The sequence below is a fragment of the Elephantulus edwardii genome, unplaced genomic scaffold (genome assembly GCF_000299155.1).
Source record: "Elephantulus edwardii isolate Elephantulus edwardi_28Jun2011 unplaced genomic scaffold, EleEdw1.0 scaffold00127, whole genome shotgun sequence".
NCBI classification, from domain to species: domain Eukaryota; kingdom Metazoa; phylum Chordata; class Mammalia; order Macroscelidea; family Macroscelididae; genus Elephantulus; species Elephantulus edwardii.
This window is the reverse complement of record NW_006399877.1, coordinates 6,776,474-6,790,895: the sequence shown is the minus strand read 5'-3', so window position 1 is coordinate 6,790,895 and position 14,422 is coordinate 6,776,474. Positions and strand designations below refer to the sequence as shown.

Here is a 14,422-nt window from a genome sequence, read left to right as displayed (position 1 = left end):
AAAAAAAAAAGAAAAGATACTCTAGCAATCAGAAACACACATGCACAAAAGTGAATTTGAGTCTTCATAGTATGCAATAATTTACTCAAAATGGATTACTTAAATAGAACAGCAAAAATTGTTAAGGCCTTTGGAACCTTGGGTTTTAAGTCTTTATGATTTGAGTTTCTTAAATGTACCTTAAAAAACACAAACAACAAAATGGAAAAATGGGTAAACAGGACTTCAAATAAGAACATCTTTGTGTACATCAAAGCTGTTGAGTAGACAAGCACTAGGAAGTATTGGTTGCACAGTGACAGGAATGTATCCTACCTGGTGATGGTCCTTGAAAACGCTTTGCTAAGAAGCTAGACTTTAAAAGGCCACTTATACTGTGATTCCACATGGTTAAAATGACCAGAACAGGCAAACTCACAGACAGACCTTCTGTAAGAAGGACTCCACAGCAGAGCGGGGAGGTGGACGGGGGGCGGGCAGGACTGCCTTCTGTTGTACACAGGGTTTCTGTGAGTCCATGCAGATCTGAGGCTGCCCAACAACACAGCCACGTAGAGGCTGGGAGTGGGTTTAAGAGCTGGGGGAGTGTGGGTGGGCAGAGTAGGCCAGAGGGGTACAAAGTTTTTTGTTTTTTTTTTTAAACAGGGTTTCATTTTGGGATGATGAAAGTGTTTTGGAATGAGATAGGAATGATATGTGGGTGCACAGATTGTGACAGTCCTAAATACCATTGAGTCATACATTTAAAGTAGTTAAAATGGTGAATGATAGATTTTTTTGGCCTTCATCTGGATGAGAAGGATTACACGCAAACTTGAAATCAAAGTTAACATCTGCTGGTTAGGAAAAGAGTTCTTTTCCTCTCTGATTCACTTTAAATTAGAATCCATGAGCATTTCCAAAAGCAGCAACATTCGTATTTCTTTCTCCAGTTGTTGCATAAACAGGAAAAGGAAGATGAATAAAGTTGCTGCCGAGTCTGGCACTTTGAGGTCTTGACCTGGCCGAAATGGCGAGCCCTTTGTGTTCACATTTCATGTTAGACTCTACCAATGGAAAGTAGATTTTAAGAAACAATATGTTTGTAAAAATACAGCGTTCTCTGGAGGATCTGAAAGCCAGAGTGTAACTGAAGTTAAGTAAAAAAAAAAAAAAAATTAAAGTGATGTTTTGTAGAAAATAAGATTCTTACTGAAAAGTGTATGAGATCTGCATTTAATGAAAATATTTTTAGTGCATGCTTGTTCCGTTTTTCTTGTTATTTACAAAGTGTAAGTTTGTACTCAGAGTATTTAAAAAAAACTCTTACAACTCAGTAATAAGAACATAAACGAATTCGTTAAAAAGTAGCTAGAGTTGAACTAATCCATCCTCAGAACAAACACATCACAGGAAAAGATCCATCTTGGTCCCTCTCTGCCCCCCCCTCCTCCCCTTCTCCCTCCCTCTTCCCCCTTCCCTCCCCCTTGCTTCTCCCTCTCCATCTCCCTCTTCCTTCTCCTACCCCCTCCTTCCCCTCCCTGCCCACTGCCCTCCCCCCTCCCACCCCTCCCACTTCCTCTCCCACCTCCCTCCTTCTCCCTTCCCCCTCCTTCTCCATCTCCTTTCTTCCTCCCCCTCCCCCTTCCTCTGCTTTCAGAACTCATATGTGACCCTCTTTTGTGTTCTGTTGTGATAAATCTCATGGGAGGAGATTGTCCAACTCTGCTCCTGAGAACACAGGTGGGTTCCGTCCACCACCGAGGCGTTGGGTTAACAGTGCTGCTCTGGACCGAGGTGCCACTAGGGCTTCTAGGAAAGGTGGCACGTGGGGGTCCAGCTGACGTCACTAAAGCAGTTTCATTGGCTAAGTTTTCTTTCAGTTAATTTGATTTTGTTGTTTTAAAAAATAGACCAGCAGAACATAGAGCCGTGTTTGTACGTCAGGACGTTGATGGCATCTGAGTTGTGTTCTGTTTCTGTGTCTCTGAGGTTCTCGTCCGGGGTTAACATGACTCACTGCTCCCCAGCCTCCTGTCTAACCTCTAGAGGTACCGCGGTCACTTCCGTCTGGTGCAGGTAGCATTTTGAGAAGAATTGCTTTTTGTTGGGAACTTAGATGGCAGCACATTTGCCAGTCGGGCAGTTTTTATGTACACAGTTCAGTGACCGAGATTACTCGCCTCTAAAAGTTACGCACCGTTGTTCTTACTTCTTTTTCTGAGCAAACCCCCTCTTCCCTCAATAACGAAACTCCCTGCTCTCTAAGGTTTCTGCTGTGCTTGCTGTTAGCACCTTGGTCCCATGTGCATGGCTTCTAAAGAGCATAATGCTTAAGACAGTCTCTTATTTAAATTGGTTAAGCTATTCCAAGATTGGGTGTGTAAGATGACTTTTGGGCATATTTTTTTGGTTTCAGTTTTAATGATCTCTGAGCAATTGTTTCATGGGTGTATCTACCCTCCGTGGCTCTAGAGTGTCTCAAGTTCATGATAATGTGAAAATCTCTCCTACATTCTCCCCTTTTGATCAGGATCACCCAGAGAACCTTGGCTCTGAATGGCCAGTAATGTGAGTGCTTGTGCAGCTCAGTGTAAATGCTGTCACTAGATGATTACATGTAGAGATGGTTGACTTGGTGTATGTTTACGTCTATAAAACAGAAAGGCCACAAAGTTCATTGCTAGCTGGGTACCGTCCCATTCCTGTGGATGACAAAGAAAGCAGTTGTTCGTGGAGACAGCGGCACCTTCCATCTCTTCAGCGTGTTCCTGGTTCTCTTTCTTCCTCTGTTGGTCAAAATTAATAGAGACCAGTATTTGTGCCTGGGATGACTGCTTGTGAGCTTTGCAGATACCACACATTAGGGAAGTAGAGATAGAACAGAACACTAAACACATTGGTAGGTTAACGGGGATGTTCCCTGAAGCCATGACCCTGAACCTCCGAAGCAAGGAACCTAATCCTGGGAGTGTTTGGTTGTGTATAAGCAGCTTTAGCAGCTGCCCTTTTGTTAATATTATAAACACCACTCAACTTTTGCCAGTTCGGCTTTTCACAGATCTGTAGTTTTGAAGCCCCAGTTATAATAAGGATTAATCAGTTCCGTTTTCCCATCACTATAAACCTCCCTTTTCCTGTCTGCCCCGTCTCCGGTAACCGCGGATACCTTGATCTCTGTAGGTGCCTTTTCTTGTCTTTTTACGTAAGGGAATTTGTACATTATTGGCCATTTTGTGATTGACTTCTTTTGCCCCGTGTAATGTTTTTCAAGCTCTGTCCAAACAGATGTTTGTATCGAAACTTCCCAGCTAATGGATTAGCGTCTAGTTGAGCTCGTGCAGAACCCGTACAGGAACCTAGAAGCAGTTGTCTGACCAGAACAGGGTATTGCCTGGTAAAATCAGATAAGTTGTGTATCAAAATTGCTTCCTTTCACCCTAGCCATTCAGTCTCTGTACAGAGAACAAGAACCTGCGATAAGGAAAAGACGACGGCGTTAGGATCAGAGGAAGCCCATCAGCAGCCTACATTATGCCAGGGACACTGTGCTGCTTGTTCAAAGTGAGGACTTGTTGTTGTTGTGTACTGTAGAGTGGGAACCGACCCATAACTGACCCTTCGGCAGGTTTTCAGAGACGTCAGACCCGTGAGAGGAGATTGCCCATCCTTCTCCATGGAGCAGCTGATGGATTTGAACCGTGTACCTTTAGGATTTCAGCGCAGCTTCTTTCCTCTGGCCACCAGAGCTCCCAAATGATATGCATCCAAAGGTCATACTGTTGTTGTGTACTGTAGAGTGGGAACTGACCCATGGCTGACCCTTCGCACAGAAGGAGATTGCCCACCCTTCTCCAAGGAATAGCTGGTAGCTTCGGACCGTGTCCCTTTGGAATTGTAGTTCAATTCCTTGCCCGTAGGCCACCTTAAGCACTTATTAAAAGATAATTATAGGCTACAGCCTTCAATATGGATTACATCTCAACATAAAGAAAACACAATCCTTCCAGTAGCACCAATAGGCAATACCATGATGAATGGAGAAGATTGATGTTATCAGTGAAGCTGTCTCTCATCCCTTGGGCTTGTTGCTAGGAGACAGTATTTCCTGGAAAAGACATCATGCTTGGAAAGGTGGCTGATCAGGGAGAGAGAGGACCTTCAGCAAAATGGACCGACACAGTGACTGCAGCAATGGGTTAAGTGTGTCAGAGGTGATGAGGGTGCCAGGACAGGACAGAGTTCAGATCTGTTGTCCCTGTGAGTCCTCCTCGACTCGGTGGCACCCGTCAGAGGTGATGAGGGTGCCCAGGACAGGACAGAGTTCAGATCTGCTGTGCACAGGGTCCCTGTGAGTTCTTGGATCCATAATCAACACCCGTGGTAACAGCAGTTAATAAATCAGTAGACGTATTACATCGGGCAAATCTGCCATCAAAGACCTCTTTAAAGTACTGAAGAGCAGTGCTGTCAGTTTCAGGCCTAACGTGTGCCTCACGCAAGCCATGGTATTTTGAATTGTTTCATAAGCTTGTAGAATGTGGACCATGAATAAGAAGACTTAGGATAAACTGATCCCTTTGAATTGTGTTGTCGAGGAGTATTGGCTATTCCAGGTACAGCCAAAAGAGCAAACCAGCCTCTCAGAAGAGGGTGCTCCTTCGAGGCAGAGGTAGGTAGACTTGACCTTGTATTCTTTGGGCATGCTGTCAGGAGGGACCAGACAGAGACCCCGTTCTCGGAGCTGTGGAGGTTAGCGGAGCAGAGGGAGGACTTCAGGAAGCTGTGCTGACCCGGTGACTGCAGCAGTCGACTTCTGTGCAGCGGAGACTGTGAGAATGGCCCAGGCTCAGGCGAGGTCACCAAGGAGCTGGAGTCGTTGTGACTCGAGTCCCTGTGAGTGGGGATGCCCCAGCAGGTGACCGACCAGTGGTCCATTGTGTGGACACCGGTGCCACGTTGTGTTTATCTCCTCTTCTGTCTGCGGGCAGTTAGCTCGTTTCTGCGTTTCAATTGTTGTGAATAATGGTGCAGTAAACACTGATGAACACGTACTGGGTGTTTTCCATGTCTGTGTTCTTTCATTTTTATTTATTTGTGTTCTTTCTTTTTTTATTTATTCATTGTTATACATTTTCCTCCCTCACAAACACTGATCCTCTGCTTTCAAGCCTTTAGGGTATGTTTTAAAGAATAGAACTGCTAGCTCATACAATAATTCTATTTTTATGGGTTTTTTTTAGTATTTTAAAAAACTAACACAGTTTTTCCAAAATAACTGTACCATTTTTATTCCCACTAGCAGCGAATAAGTGTTCTCATTTTCCCACAAACTCATCAATAGTTGTTATTTTCTTCTTGGGCTTTTAGTATCCTTTTAGTTTTAACTGTCTTCGCTCAGAAAACTCACTCACTGCTTTCAAGTGGGAACCCGTTCGTAGCTGACCCTCCAGCGAGTTTTCCGAGACTGTAAATCGTGTGGGAGGAGGGTGCCCATTTTTCTCCTGCAGATGCGCTGGTGAAGCAAACGGCCAGAGGGGCCGACCTTTGGGCAGGTAGGGCCTCTCCCCGCAGAGTCGAGAACATCCTTCAGCAATCTTGCTGTTGTTACCATGGCGTTGGAAATGACCCATAGCCGACCCTCCAGTGGGTTTTCAGAGACAGTTAATTGCACGGGAGGAAGCTGTCCATCCTTGTCCTGAAGAGCAGCTGGTGGCCTTGAACCGTGTGCCTTCGGGATTGCAGCTCAACTTCTTGCCACTAGGCCACCAGAGCTGGTATCCCATTATGGTTTTGATTTGCATCTGCTCTTGTGCAACTACGGGACCGTTTGATGTAGTCGTATGTTGTTAGGTGCCGTGGAGTTGACGTAACACAGTGACCCAGTGAACAACAGCTCTAACCGTGGCCCTTTCTACGCCTCCTCACAATCCCTGTCGTGTCTAAGTCCAGTGTTGTAGTCACTGTATCAATCTTCTTGTCAGGGATCTTTCTGTCTTTTGCTGTTGAGAACATTTTGAAATCAGGAAGAGTGAACTCCACTCTGTTCTCTTCCAACAACTGTGAAGCTTATTGGGGACATCTTGCTCTTCCGTAGAAAGTTTAGAATCAGACCACACAACAAGGAAAATTGCTGGCGTTTTGATCAAGATTGTGTTGAATGAGTAGATTGTGTTGGATAGTATTGGCATCTGAACAGTATTGACTCTTACAGCCCACAAACAAGAAACATCTTTCCATGAATGAAGTCTGCCTCTGAGCAGTGGTGCTTTCGTCATTTAAGTCCTTCACGTCACATTGGCTCCATTCTCAAATCCACACACATTCTCAGAGAGTCGCTTCTGACTCCTAGAGACCTGGATCTCAAGCCGACACCTGACAGCTTTGCTGAGCGGTGGGTCGGCTGTGCTGTGGTGCGGGTGTTGGGTGATGGCCCCCCCCCCGAAGCACCTGCCCGCCACCCCCCCAGCCGCTGTCTTCTCTCCGTGTCCAGGCCCTGCCTCCTCCCACATGCAGCCTGGGCTTTGTTGAAAACACTGCCAGGGTCACCCTTCACAGATAGTCTTAGAGAAGTAAGAGAATCTCAGTAACCCCATTTACAAATGTTCTGAGCCAGAAACACGATTTCGGGGTTGCTTAAGCAGGGTCTTTGTAAATTGGGTCATCCTAATAAAAATTAAAACTATAATCTGGGTGAAGAAATCGAAGTGTTAAATAGCACACTTTGTTGCAGAGTCCACGGGGAAGCAGACATCTCCACAAGCCCACGGGGGGTAGAGAATACTGCAGCCCCTCCGACGGGTTATGAGCTGCTGGCAAAGTGACTCCTTGGTGGAAATCATTTTCCTTCTAGAAAGTGACTCCAAAGGCACGCAGTTACAGACAGGAGAAAGTGTGTGCAAGGCTGTTTGAAGCGAATGGTCCAGACAGAGTGAGGCAGGTTGACCAGATGATGGGGCCTCGTGCAGTCAAGTTTATCCAGCTGCAGGGGAGAGGGAGGGGCTCTGCCTGTCACTGAGGGGGGGGCTGCGCTCTCAAAAAGGGGGAGTGTGGACCTAGGTGGGTATTTGGCTATTTTATTAAAAATGGAAGGATAAACCTTAGTTGAAAATTTTTTTTTTAAAAAAAGAAAAAAGCGCTGCCTGTGAGAAAGGGAGGGAGCCAGGTGGGTGCCCAGGTAAAAGCTGGCTTGGGACACAACATGTTGATTCGTGCATTTGACTTTGGAGCCAGTCACTACAAACCCAGTTGTTGCTATGTACCGTCAACTCAGAACCAACTCCTAGCTGACCTTCCAGTGGACTGGCCATTCCTGCTGCCCTCCAGAAGGCTGGTCCTCTCGTCGCCTCCTGTTACTATTTAAGGGGTGTGCTTTCTGCACCCCTTTGCCAGTGCTGGATTATTGTCTTTTCAAGCTTTAGCCATTCTGAGAGGTGAGAGGGGCTCAACGTTTTCATCTACACACCCAGTGACAGGAGTGGCTAAGCCTCTCTTCATTGGGTTACCAGTCATTTCCTGTTTCTTCTGGAAAGTGCAAGCTCATGGCCACAAAAAAAAAAAAAAGGTTCAACCCCCCCCAAAGCAAACCCATGCTGTCAGATTACTTCAGACTCCTGGCGACCCTCACAGGTCCTCAGAAGGGACACTGCTGCTCTTCCCTCTGTCCTGCAGGGCCACTAGGAGTCAGAACCAACTCCCCGGCAGGGCTAGGTCTGGGTTGAGACCGTGTCTGGGTTTTAGTGGCCCTGCTGGCCGTGTTTAGGCTCGCTCTGCGTATCTCAATGACAGAGGCATCGACACCCACAAACTGGCTGTGTCTAGGAGGTGGCTTCTGTAGTGCTGATGGTTGACTGGGGGATGCTGGGGATGCCGAGTGATGCTGGGTGGTTCTGGGTGATTCTGAGTGATTGTGGGTGATGCTGGGTGATACTGGATGATGCTGGGTGAAGAGTGATGCTGGACGATGCTGGACAATGCTGGACGGTGCTGGACGATGCTGGGTGATGGGTGATGCTGGGCAGTGCTGGGTGATTGTAAGTGATTTTGGGTGATGCTGGGTGGCACTGTGTAGTTTTGAGTGATTAAGTGATTTGGGTGATGCTGGGGGACCCTGGGCAGTTCTGAATGACGCTGGGCAACGCTGGACACTGCTGTCTTCTCTGTAGGTTATCACTCCGTGCCGGAGGCTCATCTTGTGTGCTGACAACAGGAAGGAGATGGAGGATTGGATCGCGGCACTGAAGACCGTGCAGAACAAGGAGCATTTTGAGGTTCGAGCCGAGAGCCTCCCTCACACCTGTCTTCTGCCACCTGTCTTCCCCGCTCTGCCGGCGCAGTGCCCCCCGTGCATGGGCACAGCCTCCCGTCCCAGCATGTGCCTTGTTCGCTTCCCAGCAGCCCCAGCGGGATGTGACCCTGTCCTTGAGCAGCCCCCTCCCGTCCTCTCTCATCCCACGCACACGTGTGTGTGTGTGTGTGTGTGTGTGTGTGTGTGTGTGTGTGTGTGTGACACCGTCCCTGTCGCCCACAGCCCTCACAGTACAGCGTGGACCACTTCTCAGGGATGCACAACTGGTTCGCCTGCTCCCATGCCCGGCCCACCTACTGCAACGTGTGCCGGGAGGCGCTGTCTGGGGTCACCTCCCACGGGCTGTCCTGCGAGGGTGAGGACAAAAGGGCATTGCCCCTTGGGGAAGGGTGTCCTGAGGCTTTGCTGGGGATCCCGCGTCCAAGGACTCCTTCTAGGACGCTGCTGTTCAATGGAAAGTCTCTGACACATGCCTGCATGTGTTTGTTTGAAATCAAGCAAAGTTCTGGAGTGGGAGTTACAAGTAAGGAGGAGCAAAGTGGAACAGAGAACGCAGAGCGAGGGGCGTTTAAACCCCCGCAGGCGGCTGGCCTGCCCGTGCTCTCCCTGCCCCACGTGGGCACATGGGTGCGGCCCTGTGGATTGACCTGCAGGCCACGGCTTCGGTACTTGGGTAAGAGGGGCCAGGCCAGCGGCTAGGGCAAGAGACTGGAGCTGGCCTTGGTCAGCTCTGGCCGTGGGTCAGGTGCCACCTGCCTCTTGCTTTGGCACTGGTTTTTTGTTGTTTTGTTTTAAAATGTAAATTTATTTCTCAAAGGTGAAGGGGTGGGCTTGGAGGAATAGTTTTTTTTTTCCCAAAGACACAAGTTACCAGTCTACCGGCTCTGTCTTGCTCTAAGACTAGCGGGTGCTGTGAGTCCTTCCAGCTGTGTCTGCACGCAGCGGAAGGTATGCAGACAGGCCAGTGTGCACCGAGTGAGCCCAGGAGCGGGGACATGTGACGTGGGAGAGTACACCCGAGAGTTCCTGCTGGTCAGCTGTCCCCGTGAGAAGAGAATACTTAGACTGTTCCTTATGGAGCAGAGCATAAAGTGCAGTGTCAGGAATTCACGCGTCACTAGCAGTGGCCTCTCTTGAGAAGTCGTTTAGAATGACAGTCCGTTATACTTAGTGAAGGGAGTGGTGCATTTTTCAATGGCTGAACAAGTCAAAAGTAAGAGTATCAATTCATGCAGTTGTGACAATAACATGTTTCTCATGCCACCTGTCCCTGCTGGCCAGCAGTGTGCCGTAGTGCTGTACCCCCAGCACACCTGGCCAGGACGGAGCCTGCACGCTGACACGCCCCTTCTGTCGCAGTGTGCAAATTTAAGGCCCACAAGCGCTGTGCTGTGCGTGCAACCAACAACTGCAAGTGGACCACACTGGCCTCCATCGGGAAGGACATCATCGAGGACGAAGATGGGGTACGACGGGCGTCCCACGTGGCCTACTCCCCCTCTGAGCCCATACCCCGTGCTGTGGACTGTGGGTGTTGGTGGGGGGCACACAGAGGAGTACCCCTGTGAGCATGGCAGTGTCATTGCTGAGGCTGTGCCCTGGGCAGCACCCTGCAGGCTCAGGGCCTCTCTGTCCCTCCCATCAGGGGGGGCCCTGTGAGGGTGCTGGAGCTCTGGGCGTCTGTCCATGTCCCCACCCCACTCTTGGTTTACAGATCGCCATGCCCCACCAGTGGCTGGAAGGGAACCTCCCCGTCAGTGCCAAGTGTACAGTGTGTGACAAGACCTGTGGCAGCGTGCTGCGTCTGCAGGACTGGCGCTGCCTCTGGTGCAAGGCCATGGTGAGTGTGCCGTGCAGGGTCCTGGAGGGCACCCTGCTCTGCTGGAGGACAGGCGGGATCCTCTAGAGTAAGGCCATGGTGAGTGTGACATGGAGGGGACAGGCGGGCTCCTGTAGGGTAAGGCTATGGTGAGTGCACCATGCAGGGATGTGGAGGGGACACTGCCCTTCCTGGGGACAGGTGGGATCCTCTGGAGTAAGGCCATGGTGAGGGGGACGTGGAGGGGACACTGCCCTTCCTGGGGACAAACCCTTCTGGGCAAGGCCATGGTGAGGGGGACGTGGAGGGGTCTGGCCCACTCCTCAGGACTGGCGCTGCCCCCGGGGCAAGTCACCCTGCAGTGAATAATCCTTGTTTCAGGTGCACACAGCATGCAAGGAGTCCCTGGTGACCAAGTGCCCGCTGGGCCTGTGCAAAGTGTCGGTCATCCCCCCCACGGCGCTCAACAGCATTGATTCGGACGGTAGGTGCCCTGCCCGGTCCGCGTGCCCCTTCTCTCACGCCTGTTTCTTCAGCGTCTCCTGCTCAGTCCTTGGACAGGCTCTGCTGGGTGCTGGGTGCAGTCAGGCAGGAGCAGGTGCCAGCACTGGGGTGAGGCGTCCCACAGGGTGCGCTCTGCTGTGTGGATCAAGTGCTGGGTCAGGGAGGGAGTGGGCAGAAGCCGGTTCTCAGACCCATGTCTTTGATGTGGGCCTTTCAGGTTTCCCATCTAGTGGACATATGCTTTAAACGCCTGCTGTCACATAGTCTTGGACGTGGGCCTTTCATGTCTCCATCTAGTGGACACATGCTTTAAATGCCTGCAGTCACATGACCCCGAATGTGGGCCTTTCAGGTCCCCATCTAGTGGACACATGCTTTAAATGCCTGCAGTCACATGGCCCCGGTGCATCGTGACTAGTACTGACCAGCCTGGGTGACAGGTGGTAAACTATGAGAAGTTCTCCAGGGAGATTGCTTCCAAGAGATTGGCGATGGTGGGGACAGGCAGTGTGCCGACCGTGGTTAGTGGGGACCTCGTGTGTCGTTGTGGAGCTGTGCCCCACAGATTTCCAGAAGCTGTTGGTTTGGAAGCACATCACCAGGCCTTTTGTCTGAGGCATCTCTGGTTGTTCTTTAACCGCTAGCCTTTGGGTTGACAGCCAAGCTTGTTAACCTTGGCACCAGCCTGGCGCTCCTGAGGTAGAGTCTTTGTAGTGTGAAGGCCAGCTGGGTGGGAACTGGCTTCCTGGTGTGCGGGGAGTGGGGGTGTGGAAGTAAACTTGCTGGCCTGTTGACGTACGGGGTGTGTGTACACCCCCACACACCCTGGAGGAGCCCCCGGTTCTCAGTCGGCGTCTTCCAGGACTCCAACATCATTTTGTCTTTCTCTGTTCTCCCGTCCAGGCTTCTGGAAGGCCACATGCCCCCCTTCTTGTACAAGCCCCTTGTTGGTCTTTGTCAACTCCAAAAGTGGCGACAACCAGGGGGTGAAGTTCCTTCGAAGGTTCAAGCAGCTACTGAACCCCGCCCAGGTCTTCGACCTCATGAACGGAGGGCCACACCTCGGGTAGGCTGCTTGGAAAAGACACCTTCTGTGGAGCTTGGAAACATCGGAAGGCGGTGCAGGCGTGATTTATAGTAACGGGAAAATTCAGAGAGACGACCGACCGTTTTCAATAGGACCTACTTAATGAGTCCGCACCTCACCTCAGCGGTCAGCCCACAGAGTTACCCCTCATGAAGGTTAATCGAGGGGCGCTCACCTCAGCGGTCCGGCCCAGAGTTACCCCTCATGATGGCTAATCGAGGGGCGCTCTCCTCAGCGAGGGGCGCTCTCCTCAGCGTTCAGCCCACAGAGTTACCCCTCATGACGGCTAATCGAGTCCTGACGTTAGAATAGCCGACTTCAGCTGTGCGCACACAGTGTGGTCGTTGTGTCCTCCTCTTACCTGCTCTTCTGTGGTGTGTCCCCGGGGTAGCAGCCCTGTGGGCGTGTTCTCCTGCCAGTGCTTTGAGATCTGCCCTTCGTGCTGTGAGGGCTGTGGTTCTGACTCGGTGGTCATTGCAGGGCAGAGTGCGCCCCGGAGGTCACTGGACTGCACTCTAGGCCAGCAGGCTGCCGCGTCTCTCTTCACACTCCCTGCAGAGTGGCTGGTGGGTTCGAACCACCGACCCGGGGAGCAGCTTACCCATCCTTGCTCCACTGAGGCTTCTTTAGATGAAGCAGGGAGCTCATCCGAAGGAGAGTCCTCACTTTGAGAGCTCGCCACGAGGCAGCATTCGTGAGAGCGCACGGTGGCCTCCTGTGGGCACAGGGCCAGCTCTGGGCTGTGCACCTGGGTGTGCTCCTGGCTGGTGGGAAGAGCTGGGAGGGGGCAGGACGGGATGATAATGGTGGGCACTGCCTAGGTGTAGCTGCGAGGCCCAGAGTCGCAGAGTGTACCAGCTTGTGCCTTGGTGCCCCTGGTTTTGGTCAGAGGGCATGGCCGGGCCACAGTCACTGTCATCTCCACTCCCCCCACCCCGTAGAGCAGTTCTGGCTGGAGGAGCAGTGTGGACAGCGAGTGTCCCCTGGGGACATCACAGGTGGAGAGTGGCCAGATCAGGTGTACAGATGCCGTCCAGGATCAAGCCCTCTGGAATCTACCTTCTGTAATGCAGAACATTTCCCATTTCTCTTTTCTCCCCAGCTTGCGATTATTCCAGAAGTTTGACACGTTCCGGATCCTGGTGTGTGGTGGGGATGGCAGTGTTGGCTGGGTCCTGTCTGAAATCGACAGCCTCAATCTTCATAAACAGGTGCTTGACGCTCCTGTTACTGGGAGCAGCTGGTCTCTGCACACGGCGCTCCTGGGACTGGGCGGAGGGCGTGCACCGGGCAGGGGGTGTACAGCGGGGGGTGCGCTGGGGTGGGGGGACACCAGGCGGAGGAGCAGCTCGCTGGGCAGGGGGAGCAAGGGGCACGCGGCAGGTGGGGACTGCACCGAGCAGGGGATGCGTCGGGCGGGGGGGCGCACTGGGCAGGGGGTGCGCGGCAGGGGAGGGCGGTGCACCGGGAAGGGGAGGCACGGGGTGGGGGGTCACCAGGCAGGTGTTGTACGGGTGGGGTGTGCGCCCGGCACTTTGCTTGCCCCGGCCCTGTCTCCTTGCGCACTCGGCTTGGTGGTCAGGAATCTGGTCACCCTCTCACTCCATCTCATTTATTTGAGGGTCAGGAATCTGGTCACCCTCTCACTCCATCTCATTTATTTGAGTGTCAGGAATCTGGTCACCCTCTCACTCCATCTCATTTATTTGAGTGTCAGGTGTTTCTTTGGTGTTTCTGTGACACCTAGGGGACCTCTTGTCCCTTGGCCCCCCTAGGACCCCTCCCTCCTTGTGGTGTGTCTCCACTTCCCATCACCCCCTCTAGAGCCTGGCCTTCTTCTTGTCCCCTTCTTGTAAGGTCAGCATGGTGACCATCTTGCTCCCCTCTCACATGCCCTCAGGCCTGTCCCCTCAGAGCCTCCGCCCTGCCTCCTAAGCCAGGGCCTTCCCACCCCACTGCACTTCCCTTGGATCTGAACGTGTCACCCGCCCAGCTGACCAAGCCTGAAATCGGGGGCCTTCCTTGTTTCTGGCCACTTGTTAGCACTCTATTCTGACTCTCAGGGACTCTGGCCCCGGCTGCCTTTGTGCTTTGAGCCCAGGCTGTCACCACCCAGCTCCATCACCAGATCTGATACCTTCTTGAAGGACAGCGACTGTGGGCACCTTCCTGAAGCGCCCACAGGCTGGCACTCTGTCCTAGGGTGTGAGTTGTGCTGTGCTGGCCGGTAGGCGAGATGGCTGTGGTGGGGCATCCCTGGGAACACAGACAGGACACTGCAGTGGCAGGGGGTTTCTACAGTCAGGTGAAAGATGCCTGGTCGAGGTGACCATTTCTCAGAGCATGTGTCCACTCCCCTGTCTGTGAACTAGCAGGTGGGCCGGTGTGGCCAGACCCTGCCTGGCGGTGGCCTTAGAAGGCACTAGAATTGCGTTCAGAGGGGTAAGGTGACACCAGTGATGCTTCTGGGCAGTGAATTCGGCCTTAAGAATGAGCCGTCTCAGGGATGGGGACAGTGCAAACTGAGCATTTGGAGGCATGAGACCCGCAGCTGCCTCACGGGAGAAAGGCGGCAGTATGCTCCAGGAAGGACGTACAGCCTCGAGAACGCCGGGGGCGGGGTGGGGGTGGACTGGCTCTACAGAAGTGGGTTTGGGTGGATGCAAGGTCTGTGGGTGTGAGGGCCTGGGGGTGGGCATGAGGGCTGTGGGGTGGGCGTGAGGGC

The 14,422-nt window shown here is 52.0% G+C and overlaps 1 protein-coding gene across 1 annotated transcript in view; it reads left to right on the top strand.

Annotated features, from left to right (window-relative positions):
• DGKD (diacylglycerol kinase, delta 130kDa) overlaps positions 1-14,422 on the top strand; it is an 88,175-nt gene that overhangs the window by 48,695 nt on the left and 25,058 nt on the right. The window contains exons 4-10 of the mRNA XM_006893531.1: positions 8,145-8,249; positions 8,510-8,642; positions 9,647-9,753; positions 10,002-10,127; positions 10,488-10,590; positions 11,514-11,676; positions 12,800-12,908. Coding sequence (XP_006893593.1) covers positions 8,145-8,249; positions 8,510-8,642; positions 9,647-9,753; positions 10,002-10,127; positions 10,488-10,590; positions 11,514-11,676; positions 12,800-12,908 — 846 coding nt within the window. The remainder of the gene's footprint in view (positions 1-8,144; positions 8,250-8,509; positions 8,643-9,646; positions 9,754-10,001; positions 10,128-10,487; positions 10,591-11,513; positions 11,677-12,799; positions 12,909-14,422) is intronic.